The 13,820-nt window shown below is 56.8% G+C and overlaps 4 protein-coding genes across 4 annotated transcripts; 2 read left to right on the top strand and 2 right to left on the bottom strand.

The window, feature by feature from the left end:
• Nucleotides 1-77: 77 nt before the first annotated feature.
• MYCTH_2140504 (uncharacterized protein) lies at nt 78-3,129 on the bottom strand (the record flags this gene model as incomplete). Its single annotated transcript, XM_003665919.1, has 8 exons — nt 78-174; nt 224-515; nt 571-944; nt 983-1,176; nt 1,366-1,478; nt 1,523-2,056; nt 2,151-2,178; nt 3,101-3,129. 8 exons carry the CDS (start codon nt 3,127-3,129, stop codon nt 131-133), a joined length of 1,608 nt encoding a protein of 535 aa, XP_003665967.1. The 3' UTR covers nt 78-130.
• A 548-nt stretch (nt 3,130-3,677) lies between these two features.
• MYCTH_2310248 (uncharacterized protein) lies at nt 3,678-9,841 on the top strand. The gene is made up of 2 exons (XM_003665918.1): nt 3,678-5,889; nt 6,003-9,841. Exons 1-2 carry the CDS (start codon nt 3,855-3,857, stop codon nt 9,590-9,592), a joined length of 5,625 nt encoding a protein of 1,874 aa, XP_003665966.1. The 5' UTR covers nt 3,678-3,854; the 3' UTR covers nt 9,593-9,841.
• Nucleotides 9,842-10,749: 908 nt separating this feature from the next.
• Nucleotides 10,750-11,084, top strand: MYCTH_2129843 (uncharacterized protein; the record flags this gene model as incomplete). The annotated part of the gene is made up of 2 exons (XM_003665917.1): nt 10,750-10,916; nt 10,952-11,084. The coding sequence occupies 2 exons, from the start codon at nt 10,750-10,752 to the stop codon at nt 11,082-11,084; spliced, it is 300 nt and encodes a 99-aa protein (XP_003665965.1).
• A 387-nt stretch (nt 11,085-11,471) lies between these two features.
• MYCTH_2129842 (uncharacterized protein) lies at nt 11,472-12,039 on the bottom strand (the record flags this gene model as incomplete). The annotated part of the gene is made up of 2 exons (XM_003665916.1): nt 11,472-11,776; nt 12,006-12,039. The coding sequence occupies 2 exons, from the start codon at nt 12,037-12,039 to the stop codon at nt 11,472-11,474; spliced, it is 339 nt and encodes a 112-aa protein (XP_003665964.1).
• Between the last annotated feature and the right edge of the window lie 1,781 nt (nt 12,040-13,820).

The following is a 13,820-nucleotide window of genomic DNA, read 5'->3' as shown; positions in this document are numbered from 1 at the left end:
GAGCTTTTTCTTTTGCTACACACCGACGCGAAGCTCGCCTTATCACCAGTGGCTCAATCACGTCAGTTTTCAGGTTTGCAGGGTATTGAATCACTGGCGAGGAAGTTAATCACAGATGTGGCCAAGTTAGCTAAACGAGCTTGAGCCATTTGAATAGCGTTCCCTCCGACACCGCTTCCCCGTCCATTAATTATCCCAAAAGCGTAGGCTGGACCGAGAACACGGTGAGTGCCGGCAGCATTATCTCCCCTGAGTAGGAAGGGCAACTGAGCCCCAGCTAGCACCGCGATCTGGTCACCGGTGACCATGTCTGCTGGTCCCAAGCCGGGGCGCCCAAAGGGGTCAACAAACGCCCTCCGCTTGTGTGCCTTCCATGCTCTCCGGTAATCCCAGGATTCAGACATGATCCACTCCCTCTTGGCGTCATCAGTTCCCAAGTCAGGTGGGGGAAGAACGCTCCCCCGAAGAACTTTGAATCCGTAAATGAACCTGCTTGGATCTTCAACATCTGCTCGCTTGATAAGGCCAAAGCCTGCGATAATTAGGGATTCGCCATGTCTCTTGTTTGACCCCTGAATCCCGTCCGCTAGCTGTGACCATTTCGTCAATTTCTAACAGCCAGTCGCGACAGTTGTCGAGATAATTTGGAGAGGTAGGAACCGCCTTGAACTCATGACCAACTCTTTCGACACTTCCGACCAGTACACAGGGGAGCGAAACCGCGGGGTCATCGTAAGTGATATCTTGAATCCTGCACTTCGAGACCCAATCTCGCCGATTGGTACTCCCACTTGCGTTACCACGGAGCTGCGCCTCATGGTCCTCTTCGAGAAAGACCCCACCGATTGTGGGCATCACGCCAGGGGCGGTCCAGTCGGGCACCCAGGAGCGGACTCCCTCTCTCACAATGCTTTCGGGAGTCCTTTGGCAGAAACTGAGGATGTCTGGCCGGCCCATGGTCGTTTAGCAACACCTTGCCCACGGCAAAAAAGTACCTTGCTGATCGTCATGTCGGGAGAGTAATCAACGGGTATCCTGCATCGATCCCGCTGCCGCACCATGCCCAGAAGGCCGTAAATCCTATTATCCCTCAAGTCAGTGGCTTGAATGGCGCCGTCCGGACTTGTGCCGATGGAGGTCCAGAGGATGGCGTCGAGCAACGGCATGCCCAGGTCGCTTAGGTCCTGGCCCGAGTCCACGTTTTCCTGCGCCTCCTGAACGGCGCGTCTGTGTCCGCTCCACGCCAGCTGCAGATATGCCACGTTAGGGCAGATGTCGCCCAGCAGCTCGCATAGCCGACGGTGCTCTCGGCTCTGTGGTCGGATACAGTATCATCCACTCGAACAGCCGTGTGCACTCGCTTACATCCTCCCAATCCACGTCACCCCGGCCTCGGGGTCCGTACCGAGCACCAAGACCGCCTTGCGCGCGAGCACCACCTCCTGGATGATCCACAGCCGGCGCCACGCCACCAGGGCCTCTCCCGAAACAACCGCCAGATCGCCTCGAAGTCAAACCCCACCCTTCCCTGCGCGGGCCCCATTCTCGTCGCGCCATCAGCAGCTGTGATGGCGAATTGCAACACCGTCTTGACGAACCCCTCCACCCGCCCCCAGCCCGCGGAGGAGGAGGAGGAGGAGGAGGAGGAGGAGGAGGAGGAGGAGGAATATTTCGAAACCTGGCTGCCAAACAGCGCGTCGGCCCAGCGTTCGCGCGCCAGACAGGCCAGCGCGCTCCGCAGGCTCGCCGTCACCGGGACGCGGTGGCCGTCGATGGTCACGGTCGGCGGCGGCGGGTCGGCGGAGGATGATGATGCCGGCGGACCCCAGACGTAGGAGAGGGCGGAGAAGGACGGCGGGGTGCAGGGACCGGTCGGGTGAGAGAGGGGCGCATGGGTGAGGGCGAGGGCGAGGGTGAGGGTGAGGGTGAAGGTGAGGGTGAGGGTGAGGGTGTATGTCGGGTTGGGGTTGTTCGGGGTGTCGTTGAGGGAGGGGCGCAGAGGGGGGTAGGTGAAGGTTAGGAGGCGGATCTCGTGGGTTGATGGATCGAGAAGGCGCTAGGGGTAGCCCTGCGCAGCCGGGGGTTTCATGGTGGTTTCTCGTATCATTCTGTGTGCGCCAGGAGGGGCGTTGCATGCGGCAACTGCTGACGCTGCGCTGTGCATATGGGGTTTGGTCACTGCCAAATGTAACAGGGAAGAACCCAACGATAATTGGCAGGTCCATGACCTGCTCGGTATGTATGTATGTACAGTATGTACATACATTCCATGTTGGTCAACTGAAAGCGCGAATAAGAAGAGCAATTCATTCTTTGGCCAGGCAACGGGAATGTTGCCGCCATACACTCGCCGAGGTCCACCCAAGGAGGTACAAGTAGTGCCTACCCTAGGTAGGTAAGATATTTACGTGGACGAGGCCGGGGCCGGTCCAAGTCGGCCTAAAATCAAAGGCCACGATCCGAAGTTGCATTTCTCGAAGAAACAAGAGGATGCGGCCGGTTCTGTCACGTCAATACATACATTTCGTGCCCAGGACGGTGACAACGGCCGAGAGTATGCCACGCACGCTAAAGGTCCTACCTTGCACGGCGTTGGCGAATGGCATCGATTCCAGCCAAAAAAGGCGGGATGAGGTCCGGGTTGTTGCCAAAATTATACCGGGCGCCAAGCAGAGCCGATTGCGGCACTACCGCATCTATCCGAAGCCGGGCCGTGGTAGAGTGGCAAGCGCGGGTGGAATGGTGAGTGGAATATGTTTCTTTGCCTGTTGCCTTTCAGGGCGTGGGCGCTGTCGTCCTGAAGAATATACGGTGGACGAGAACGACCAGAAAATTTGTCACTATCTTGCGCCAAAGACCGAAGACGAGACCCAATTTCCTAGATCCCGCCAATGCTGCCGAGGTGGTGCCACTTCAACTGATGATTGCTTAGTAACCGACCCGTTAGTAGCGTTCGATTCAGCAAAGCAGCCCACCAGCTTCGTGGCAGAACACAGATCCATTAAGGACCGCCGACAATTGGTTTTGGCCATCGAGGTCAAGCCCAACTCCGTCATCTTCGCGCTTTCCGACGTCGAATTACCTACGTCATTGGTTTGGCTCGCCCGAGTCCAACCGGGACGAGTCCATGTTCCCTGCCCCTCGACCCTTGGCCGGGGCTTGTGGCTGTGTAAACGCACTGTTGTGTCAATTCAGTGGCCTGCAGTGACAAAGAGGATTCGATTTGCAACACCGCCATCAGTTCCGCATCGAGACAACTCGAGCACAGACAAGGGGTCTTGTGGTATGTACAGTACATAGCCGCCAGCCTCGTCAGTGCAGCCGAGCTGATTTCCTTTTGTCTTTGTATTTTATGCCTTTCATTCTTCCTTTGGACGACTCTTGAAGATTCTCTCTTTCTTTGTATCAGATTTTCCGACCCCTCTTCCGGTCCCCCTCAACAAGTCTACTGTGTAATAGGTACATTATTCTTGGCCTTCGAGGCCGAGATCAACCACCCCCAGGTCGAGCCCCACAGCAACACGTAACCTGACAATTGCGTACGAGTACGCCATCACTAATTGTGGTGCTCCTTCCCATTCGCATTCATTTGCACAGCCGTCCGCCATCAAGGGTCGCTTTTTTGGTGGAACTGGAGCATTTTCTGGTTAGTCTTCCGCACCTTTGCGTTTCCGAGTCCGAGATTGACATTGCTTCGACCCGCTGCTCAGCTCCCCCAATCTCCCCCAACATATTCAGAAGGGACGGCAGAGGAGATGCCGCCGACATGAGCGGCCTGTTGATCAGTTACATAACCATTCGATCTACTTAGACCGTATTCAACATCGATGCAGATTCAGGTCTCTGATCCCACCATGGCCTCGACCATGGGCATGAGTTTGGACAACCGCCGAGCCCGGCTTCATCAGCTTGCTGCCGAATGGGGTATCCACCCATTGCCGCCGGTGGCCCCGCCGTCTCCGGCCCCACAGTCCCGGACACCGAACGACGAGTTCCACGCCGAAGAGCTGCTTAAAAGACGGCGCATGTCGGTAATCCAAGAAAAGCCATCCCAAGGCACCCTCAAACGAGCTTTCAGCTCCAACAGAAAAACATGGGAGCCGAGCGAAATCTTCGAGGCGCTCAATGCCCACGTAGCCAATGGCGGAGCACCGGGCGTCGCCGACGCGCTCATCGCGAAGCTGTTGTCGGTCGGCGGTAACCTTAACGTGGCGAATGGCAAGAGCAAAACCAACCTGCTCACCAGGCGAAGGAGCACAGAAAATATGGAACGCAGCAGAGTGCTGCAAAAGGCCGTCGAGAATCGCCAGGCCGACATGGTTGCTGTCCTGGCCCAGCACGCAGACCCTCTCACTCTTGATCGGGCACTGCCCCTGGCACTACGAGCGGGTGACCTCGCCATGGTCCACCTATTGCTCAGCAGGGGTGCAAACGTGTCACAGACACAGGATGCCCTGGACGCATTCCGCCAGATATGCATCATGGGCGGGAACGCCGACCTAGTCGGGTTGGTTCTCCAGTCCGAGGGGCCTCCACCGCCGAGCTGGCTCTCAATGTGCATGGTCGATGCTGCTCGGAAGGGGTGTCTTCAGACCGTTCTAAGGCTGAGCCGGTCTTCCGCCGACTGCGAATACAACAAGGCCGAAGCCCTGAGAGCTGCGACAGCCCAGTGCAGGGTAGACATCGCACTCGCCATTCTCACAGCAGCAAAGCCCCCAACCACCGGAGGCCAAGGCATTCTGGAGAGCTTTGGTCTGCTTCTTCAGCACGCCACCGTCGGTCCAAACGAGAAACTGGCCCTCACAGAAGCTCTGCTGTGCGCTGGAGCCTCAGGCGATCCTGTCTCAGTGCTGCTTTCGCAGGCTTGCGCAAACGAGTTCCACGACATGATCACTCTTCTCGTCTCGTACGGAGCCTCCGTCGAGTTCCAAGATGCCAGCATTGTGCGTAACGCTGTTTCGAGGGGACAAAGCACTCTTGTGCACTTGCTGCTGGGAGACTCGACCATCCTCAATCCGATCTACGCATCGCAGTGCGTCACGAGTATCCCCAAAGCAATAGCGCCAGAAGACCGCTATGCCATACTCAGCCTGCTCTTGAAGAAGGGTGCTGCAGGAACACCGTTGCACGATGCTCTGGTCGACGCCGTCAAGGCCGGCGATCTGCCATCCGTACAGCTCTTAACAACACCCCAATTTCCGAGCCCCCGGCCGTCGACGAATCCAAACCGCCGCAGCAGCCTTCCCGGAATGGTATACATTCGACACGAGATGGCTTCGGTGGACCACAAGAGCGGTCTTGCACTCGACATCGCAGTGCAAACGGGGAACCTGCCGATGGTAAAGCAGCTTTTGGCCGGCAAGCCGTCCACCAAGACGCTCGACCAGGTGTTTTCCTCGGCTCTAAAACTCGAACCCGCCGTCCGTTACGATATCGTGGAATGCTTCCTCACCGCCGGTGTCTCGCGTGCAAGCGTTTCTGCGGCACTGCAGCAGGCTGTCGAGGAACAACCCCCACATCGGGACGAGAATCTGATTAGCGTCTTGCTGCGACATGATGTTGATGTCAACTTTAACGACGGCGCTGGGATCCTCGCAGCAATCACCATCCGAGACCTGCCATTGCTTGAAACACTGCTCAAAAGCAAACCCGCGCCCCAAACCATGGCCGCCGCTGTTGCTCGTGCCATGGTAGTGGAGGAGAAGCCCGTCCGCTATGAAATGATGAGAATGCTCATCGGTGCTGGAGCGGGTCGGGCCGGGACCGAGGTATCCGAGGCACTCACACAACTCCTACCTGTCAAGCCAACGGACATGCAGCTAGCAACCTTGCTGCTCGAGCTGGGAAGAGCAGACGCAAACTTCAATCAAGGCCTCCCCCTCTCCATAGGTGTGTCTCTCTCTCTCTTTTTTTTTTTTTTTTTTTTTTTTTTTTTTTTTTTTTTTTTTTTTTTTTTTTCTGCTCGATCGCCAGTCCCATCCCACTAACAGCAACCCCCTCAGCTGTGACCGACGGCGATCCCGCCTTGCTCGACCTCATCCTCCGCCACGGCCGGCCCAATCCCGACAGCATCTACCGCGGCCTCGAGCTCGTCGCCGGCCTCTCCACGGACCCTTCCAAACCTGCCAAGCTTGCCGCACTCCTCCGCTACAGACCCACTCCCGAGTTCCTCAACGCGATTCTCTTCAAGGAAGTCCAAACCCTGCTCGCCCTCCCGCCCGCCTCCCGCTCCCTTACCTCCCTCCGCGCCCTGCTGGCCGCAGGCGCCGATGTCAACGCCCACAAAGCCGCTGCTCTCTGCTGCGCGGTCAAGGCCGCCGACGCCCCCATAGTCGACCTGCTCTTCGGCGGCGGCGGCGGCGGTGGCGGCGCTTCCCTGACCGCCCGACCATCTCCGGCCTCGCTGGCCGCCGCCCTCCCGCAGAGCCTCAACATCTCCGACCCAATGGACCGACTCGCCTTCACACAGCGCCTGATCCGCGCCGGCGCGCCACCCGCCGAGGCAACCAGGGCGCTGATCTACGCCATCACCGCGCACCCGGCTGACCTGCCGCTGATTACGCTCTTGGCCGGGCACGCAGACCATCAGTCCCTCCCCTCCGGGAAGAAGCAAGGAGGAGCATTGCTGGTGGCGGTCGAGGGAGGCAATGTCGAGGCTGTCGAGGTCGTGCTCGAGAAGGGCGCCGGGCGGTACGGGAAGGCCGTCCTGGGGGCAGCGCTGAGGGAGGCGGTGAGCGCGCAGGTCGTTCCGGACGGGAACAAGAGGGTGGGGATCACCAAGGCGCTGCTTAAGCGCGGGGTGGACGCGGGAGCGCTGGGGGATGCGTTGCTTGTCGCGGCGAGGGAGGGGGATCTGGAGCTAGGGAGGCTCCTGGTGGAGCACGGTGCGAGTGTCGAGCATCGCGAGGGCCAGGCCATCGTCGAAGCCTGTTCCGGGGGCTCGGCCGAGGTGCTGAAGATGCTGTTGGGTGGCAAGGGCGAGGTGAAGATGGTAACTCTGATCAAGGGGTTCCAGGCGGCGGCGGCGCAGGTCGGGGACCTCGGCAAAAGAGCAGATGTTTTCCGGCTGCTGCTCGACAAGGGGGTGGCGGGAGAGGTTGTTGACGCGCAGCTGGTGTCTGCTGCCAAGTGTGGGATTGAGGGCGAGAGGCTGGTTCGCCTCTTGCTCGAGTTCGGCGCGAGTGTCGACTACGATGCCGGCGAGGCCATCTGGAACGCAACTCGCAGTGCCATCCTGGGGAGTCTCAAGTTGATGCTCGGCGTCGAGAAGGTGGGAGAGCGGCAGAAGACGCCATCCCAGACAACGCTGCTCAGGTCTCTCAAGGCTAGCAAGAAACTCGGCAGTGACCTGCGATACCAGGTCATCCAGTGGCTCTTCCAAGCGGGGCTCACGCCCTGCGAGGAGATCAACATCGCCTTGAACAGGGCAGTTAAGGACGAACCCGATTCCCGGCTTGTTCGGCTTCTGCTCGAACACGGAGCATCTCCGTTGGCCAACGGCTGCGAAACCTTGATAGACGCCGCCCAGTTGCTGTTGGACGATATCTTGTCCATCCTCCTAGAGGCTGACATACCGGCCAAGGATGCGTCATGGGCATTCCAGCAGGCTTTCACTCCGGGGACGGCCACGACGTGGCTCACGGAGAAAGGTCTTCATGTTGCGAAGATGCTCCTGCATAAGGGCGCAGAAGGAGAGTGCCTTGCTGTGGCTCTAAGCACCGCGATTGACGCCTACGGATCAGACATTGACGCGGTAGCACGCGGATTTGCTCAGGCATTGCTACAGTTCAATGTCGATGTCAGTCACGAGCACGGGCTGGTTCTCCAGAAGGCGGCCCAGAAGGCGGACTCGGAATTGATCCAGCAGATCCTACAGCAAAGACCGGATTCGATCGCGGTCTCGATGGCGTTTCCATACATCTTCGACGCGGACCTTTCGGAATCTGAAACTCTCCATCTCATTGAGCTGTTTGTGAACTACTATGAAGGGGGGGAGAGGCTCGATGTTATGTTTGTCCATCCCGTATCCGAGCCGATCCTGTTCCGGGCGCTGAACAAGTTTCCTCGCTCGGTGAGAATCCTCAAGACACTGCTCGACGCCGGCTATTATCATGACCAAACAACGGTCATGCGGGTCATGGATGATGTCGAGGAGCCAGAGCAAGTGAGCCTCCTATTTTGGTCTCTTTCGCAGCCTCAGAAGAAAGTCAGCAGCGCGGTCATCGAGCTGCTGATCGACTCTGGCGCCAAGGTCGATTTTGAGACCCGCGTGACCAAGACGACACCGCTCACGGTCGCGATTCAGAACCGCCGGCACGACTTGGTAAAGAGCCTTGTTCTTGCCGGAGCCGAGGTTGATGTGGTCGACGCAACCGGCAACACGCCGATGACGCTGGCCACCCGGATCGGCGGTGATCTCGGCATCTCTCTCATGTCGAGCATCCTCGCCGCCGACCCGTCGATCAATGACGGGTCATTGCACAATGCGGCCCGAGACCTCAACCTGAAGGCCATGCAGGTGCTCGTAGAGCACGGTCACGACGTTGACTTCCCAAGCACCCTGCACGGCGGCCGTAGTGCGCTGGGCGAGCTGTGCCTGAACGCCGCCCACGCCGGCCCACTGACGGCTGCCCAGGAAAAGCAGATGGAGAAAGCCATGGCATTCCTCATCAGCAAGGACTCAGACCTCACGATTCAGTCGGATGGCAAATCCGTTCTCCTCCTCGCCCTCCACTCGACCGACCCCATCCCCACCACGCGCGCGCTGCTCAAGGTAGGCCTGTGGAAACACGTCAACAAGCCGTACAACCACTACACCGACGGGACCTACACTTACTCGGCCACGCAATACGTCGCCCGCGTGCTCCCCTGCTCCGACGATCTCCGACCACAGCTCCTCCAGCTCCTTAAGGCCAACCGCGCCATCGACGTGTACTACGCCAACGACGGGCCGCAGCCCAAGGACGCAGTGAACCTGCCGCCCGAGCTCCTCCGCGCCGAGCGCGAACGCCGCGCGCGAGAAGAGCGCATCGCCAAAGAAAACGAGGAACACGCGATAGCGCTGGCGCGCACAAAGGAGATTGCCCAGATTCAGAACCAGATCTTCGTGGCCCGCGCGGAGCTCGAAGACGCCCGCGCCCGCAGGAAGCGGGAGGACGAGATGGCGGCGCTGCGGGAGAGGCAGGCGGCCGAAGAGGCGGCGTTCGCGGCCGAGCTGCAGCGCCGGAAGGCGGCGCGCGAAGCGGCCATCGCGCACGAGCAGCGGCTCACCGAGGCCGGCCTCACCCGGGCGAGGCTGGTGGCGGATGCGGAGCTGGAGATGGAGGGGAAGAAGCGGGAGATGATGATCAAGTGGGAGAGGGACATGTCGCGACAGAAGGAGAACGACGCCAAGGCGCTGAGCAGCATCAGGATCAAGGAGAGGGAGGCGATCGAGCGCCTGGATGCCGCGGCCGATGAGAGAGCGACCAGGAGGATCGCGGAGCAGAGGAGGTTGGTGGAGGGGCAGACCGCGCTGGCGGCGAGGCTGGCGAACGGGGCGGGCGGGCTGGATAGGAGGCAGATTGGCTATGTTACCGGGGAGCTGGACTAAAAAAGGCTCTGGATATTTTTAACCTTGTTTGTTTGTTGGTTGGCGGCCGATGGCTGTGCTTCAGTTCAGGGTGGACGAACTAATAATTAACTCACCCCTTGATCATCCCCCTATCTCGCTGGGTGGGCAAGCCATGGATTAAAATCCCGAGTATTATATACTTTGTTGAAAGTTGAAATGGTCCTGTTGTTAACAAATTTATATGTTCACTTCATTATGTGCAACATCTGAGTTGCACTGGCAACATCACGTTTCTGCATAACCCTGTCATGTTGCCATGGCACAAAGTAAACCTTGCCCTTGCTGTCTGTGATGATAGTCGGGGTGTGTTTCCAGAGAACGAAACATGTTCAGGAATGATTCCTTTCATTCAATGCGCTGAACTGCGAGTTTGGCTTGGTCTCCTCCCATCCTCGTGTCGTCGCCTTCTAAACTTGGAAAACGCATTGGTTCATGTATTGGGAAGAGCGAGTTCTTATTGACTGCCAGTATTCATCCCCACTGCAGAGAGTTATGGGAGAGAGAGATATAATTAATGCAGACCAGCAGTGCACCAACAAGGCCGGCCCCCAACTTCGTGAATCCAAGCCCGAAGTCCGACACAGGGCATGTCGTGTCTCGAGCTCACTAAACGGAGGTTTAGCCGTGGTTCAACACAACAGAAACCGTAATTATCCGCGGAAGCGCCAACATACGTCTCCTAAACCGACTCGCGACTGAGCTGAAATTGACCAGGGGTGCGGAGTACCTACCTAAGGTAGTCAAACCATACCAGACCCTATCCGTTGGTGTTGATACTATGACAACAAGGGGTAGCTTCACGAAGCCCGACTCGGAAATAACGGTCTTTGAATGACAAGCTTCGGATTCGTTATCTTGGCACTGGCGTTAAATCCGTTGTAAACACCGCTCACGACCGCCCCAACGTCACTCTGAGGAGGGAATGATAAAGGGGGGCAACCCGAAGTCAACATCACAAGTTTATTGTCTCCTTTTCGCTGTTTCGCCAGCTTCGGCCACCCTAGTAATTTAGTATAATAGTACGGAGTATGTATAGTACTTATAAGCTATAGATAGGCCTTGTTTTATTTTCTATTGTTCTCTAACTCATTAAGAAGCCAGCTCCCTCTGCAGTCAACGCGTCACCAGCGCACATCATGAGCCAAGTGTTAGCCATCGTCGGTGCCACGGGCCAGCAGGGCGGCTCCGTTGCCAACTTCGTTCTTTCGGACCCGGTGCTCTCGACCCGCTACAAGGTGCGCGCCCTCATGCGCGACACCACCAAGCCGGCCGCCGAGGCCCTCGTGCCAGGGGCGCCGAGCTCGTGGCCGCCGACCTCGATGATCCGGCGTCGCTCAGGGCCGCCGGCGCCGGCGCCCGCTTCGTCTTCGCCGCCACCCGGACCGTCTACGACGAGCAGGTCAAGGAGCGCGAGCTGCGCCAGAGCAAGGACCTCGCCGATGATGATTACTGCATGCACTTCATTGAGTGAAGGCCCGTGTGGAGGAAGGCTGAAGGGGAGACGGTATTCTAAGGGTACCGCGAGTGGGCAGCGCTTTCCTTATGAACCGGGAATGCCGGTTGCTGCCTGTTCGTCTGAACAAAGAGACTCGCAACTTTGGATGATGCACCTGGCGGCTTCTGCCGTTCGTTTCCAGCGATGTTTATAATAGAGCACAGACGAGAGAAGAACACAACAATCCGTACTTTTTGGGGAGCTCGGACGGGAAGAGATGGGAATACGACCCACGCGTCTTGATTGTCGGAAACCGTCAAGCAGAACAATTGGAAAAAGTCTCTCGAGGTAATTAGATTCCGGCCTTCTTTTCTAGCGTCTAGGAGCACTAAGTAAGTGATCTCGTCATTGTTTTCTTTCCTCTCATGAATCCTCCTGCCACCCGTCCTGGTCCGTCCTGTGCACCTCCTCGAGCTTGCTCTTCTCGTAGTAATCCGACCCGAACCTGAGCGGGAAGCAGAGCAGATCATTGAAGCAGCCCTTCCCCTCGGGGCACGGCAGCTTCTCCTCCCCACCGCATATCTCGGCAAACGGCCAGCAGATTCCCGGCCCGTCGCACGAGGGCCCGCAGGTGTCGACGTGGCGCGGGTCGGCGATGCAGCTCTCGATGCGCTCGTCGCAGTCGTCGTACAGCGCGAACCCCCCGCAGAGGCGGTAGATCTGCACTGCTACTTGGAGATGTCGATGTCCTGCCAGATGCCTGGGCACCCCTCCTCCGAGTTGTCGGCCCAGCGGGTACACTCCGTCGAGAGAGGGATGAGGTTACTTGAGCTGCTAATTCTGGGAAGAGCATTTTGGCAATCAGTTGGACCTTAACTGGTTTGGGTGTCTTGTGCAGGAAGCCCGAGAAACGCGAGGTCAAGGTCTTGACAACGCAAGCCACACCTGCCAACCCACCAAGCAGACTGGTGAAGCTGCCTTGTCTGGACATCTTGAATGGGCAAGTACACGGGACAATCAGTTCATTCTCTTATCTCTGAACATAATTGTCGCTTTTGGCCTCTACATCCACTAATTAATAGCACACCTTTCTGATCCCAGAGAACCTTTCCAAGTAACGAGGGAAAAAAAAATCCCGATTGCTCCTTCCATTCACTTCCTCCCGAGTCCTCTGCCTATGGCCACCACCTAATTTTCTATCTCCCTTCTTTGCGCGCTTTTACTAATCCTTGACCAGATCCTTGACCAGAAAACCGTTGAACGCAATACCATCAACTTTCCCTTCTTTCCAACTCAATCTAACCATTTTCTGCCTTTGACTTCTTCTCTGACACTTGCTCTTCCTCCGAACTGGAAATTTTAAGCCCCTGCTACCTTTCGTCAAATTGAGACTTCATAGTAGGAGATTTCTCATCCCATCCACCGACATAACTCAACCTACTTGACCTTCTCGTTTCGCCCACTCTATTTCCTCATCGTTACAGCAATATCCTCAGACTTCTCGGTCACCGGATTGAGTTGCCGTAGTACTTATATGGCACGCTCAAGTTCTGGGAAAATTCTCCGAAGCTTGCGCCGCTTCCTGAATTCTGCTTTCAACAATGCTGCCAACCTCACCCTTGGTCTCCGTTTATCTAACTTTAATACCATCCTCGACACGTTCATTTATTTCTCTATATTTGTTTTCCGCAGCGCCACGACCGACTTTGATGCTCCGAGAAACTCGCGCCGTGAACCATTCGCCATCGACTGAGAAGTACATCGGTTTCGGCTTTCCAAAGGTATGGATGAATCATTCTTCAGTCTCCACCGTCAAGTTCTGATACGGGAACCTGTCAATTCCTTGGATGGTAGCATACACATATCGTAATTGCTGGTCCGTATTATTTGTTCTGTTTTCACGTTACAAACACTGATTATTTAGAGCCACGAGTCGTTCTGTTTCACCAAAGCTCCGTTTAACCCCAACATACTCCCCTTCTCCTAACACCTCTCTTCTGGATTTGTTGAACTTCCGCCTCCCCGTTCACCTCACAATCGCACATCTATGCTTTCTATCTTACAATCAAACTCGAGGCTCCCTCTTGAGTGGCTTCCATTTCTTACTCCACTGTGCTCCTCGGATCCTTCACAGCTTCCCTTTTTCTCGGCCTGAAAATGGTCCCGCTAGATCGCTTCCCATCCGAAAGCCCGAACAGTTGCACACACACCGGGACAAGTAGCTAATTTGCCACTGCTGCCTTAGACACTGATGCATTTAACCCCTCGAAAGCTCTAGTAGCACTACTTAAAAGCCTCCTACATGCGATACCCGGCTCTTGGAACACGAGAAGGACCTAGGACGTCTTTTGGCTTGTTTGGTGAGCAGCAAACGCAGCTCGTTGGCGACGCCGAGCGGGGGACCAAGGAATTTTCTACACAAATCCAGAAGACCGCACTGAGAAGCAAGCCGCGGCAATGAACAATCACAGAGCTGAAGATCAGTTTCAGGACCTCTTTCACTTGTCTGCCTCCCAAAATGATCACCCGATAAACACCCCTTCAGAAGACTTCTTCAGCAATCTCCATGAATTCGTTTCTCTGCCGGAGATTGCCATGGCAAATGTGTCAACAGGGGCCGTCCCCACCATTCAGCTTGTGGATACAGCGGCCTCCGTGGTTGAACACAATCATGCCGCCCTGAATGAGGACTCAGATGGCAATCTGGCAACGACCAACGTTATCTCTTCCATGAATGGCAAGAACAGCGGTCACGACACGGATGAAGGCAAT

This window comes from Thermothelomyces thermophilus, chromosome 6 (genome assembly GCF_000226095.1).
Source record: "Thermothelomyces thermophilus ATCC 42464 chromosome 6, complete sequence".
In the NCBI taxonomy this organism is placed as follows: Eukaryota; Fungi; Ascomycota; class Sordariomycetes; order Sordariales; family Chaetomiaceae; genus Thermothelomyces; species Thermothelomyces thermophilus.
This window is presented reverse-complemented; position numbering and strand designations above follow the sequence as displayed.

Coding starts and splice junctions, on each gene's coding strand:
- MYCTH_2310248 (XM_003665918.1), top strand. CDS start 3,855: ATGGCCTCGACCATGGGCATGAGTTTGGACAACCGCCGAGCCCGGCTT. Junction 5,890..6,002: donor AGGCCTCCCCCTCTCCATAG/GTGTGTCTCTCT, acceptor CAACCCCCTCAG/CTGTGACCGACGGCGATCCC.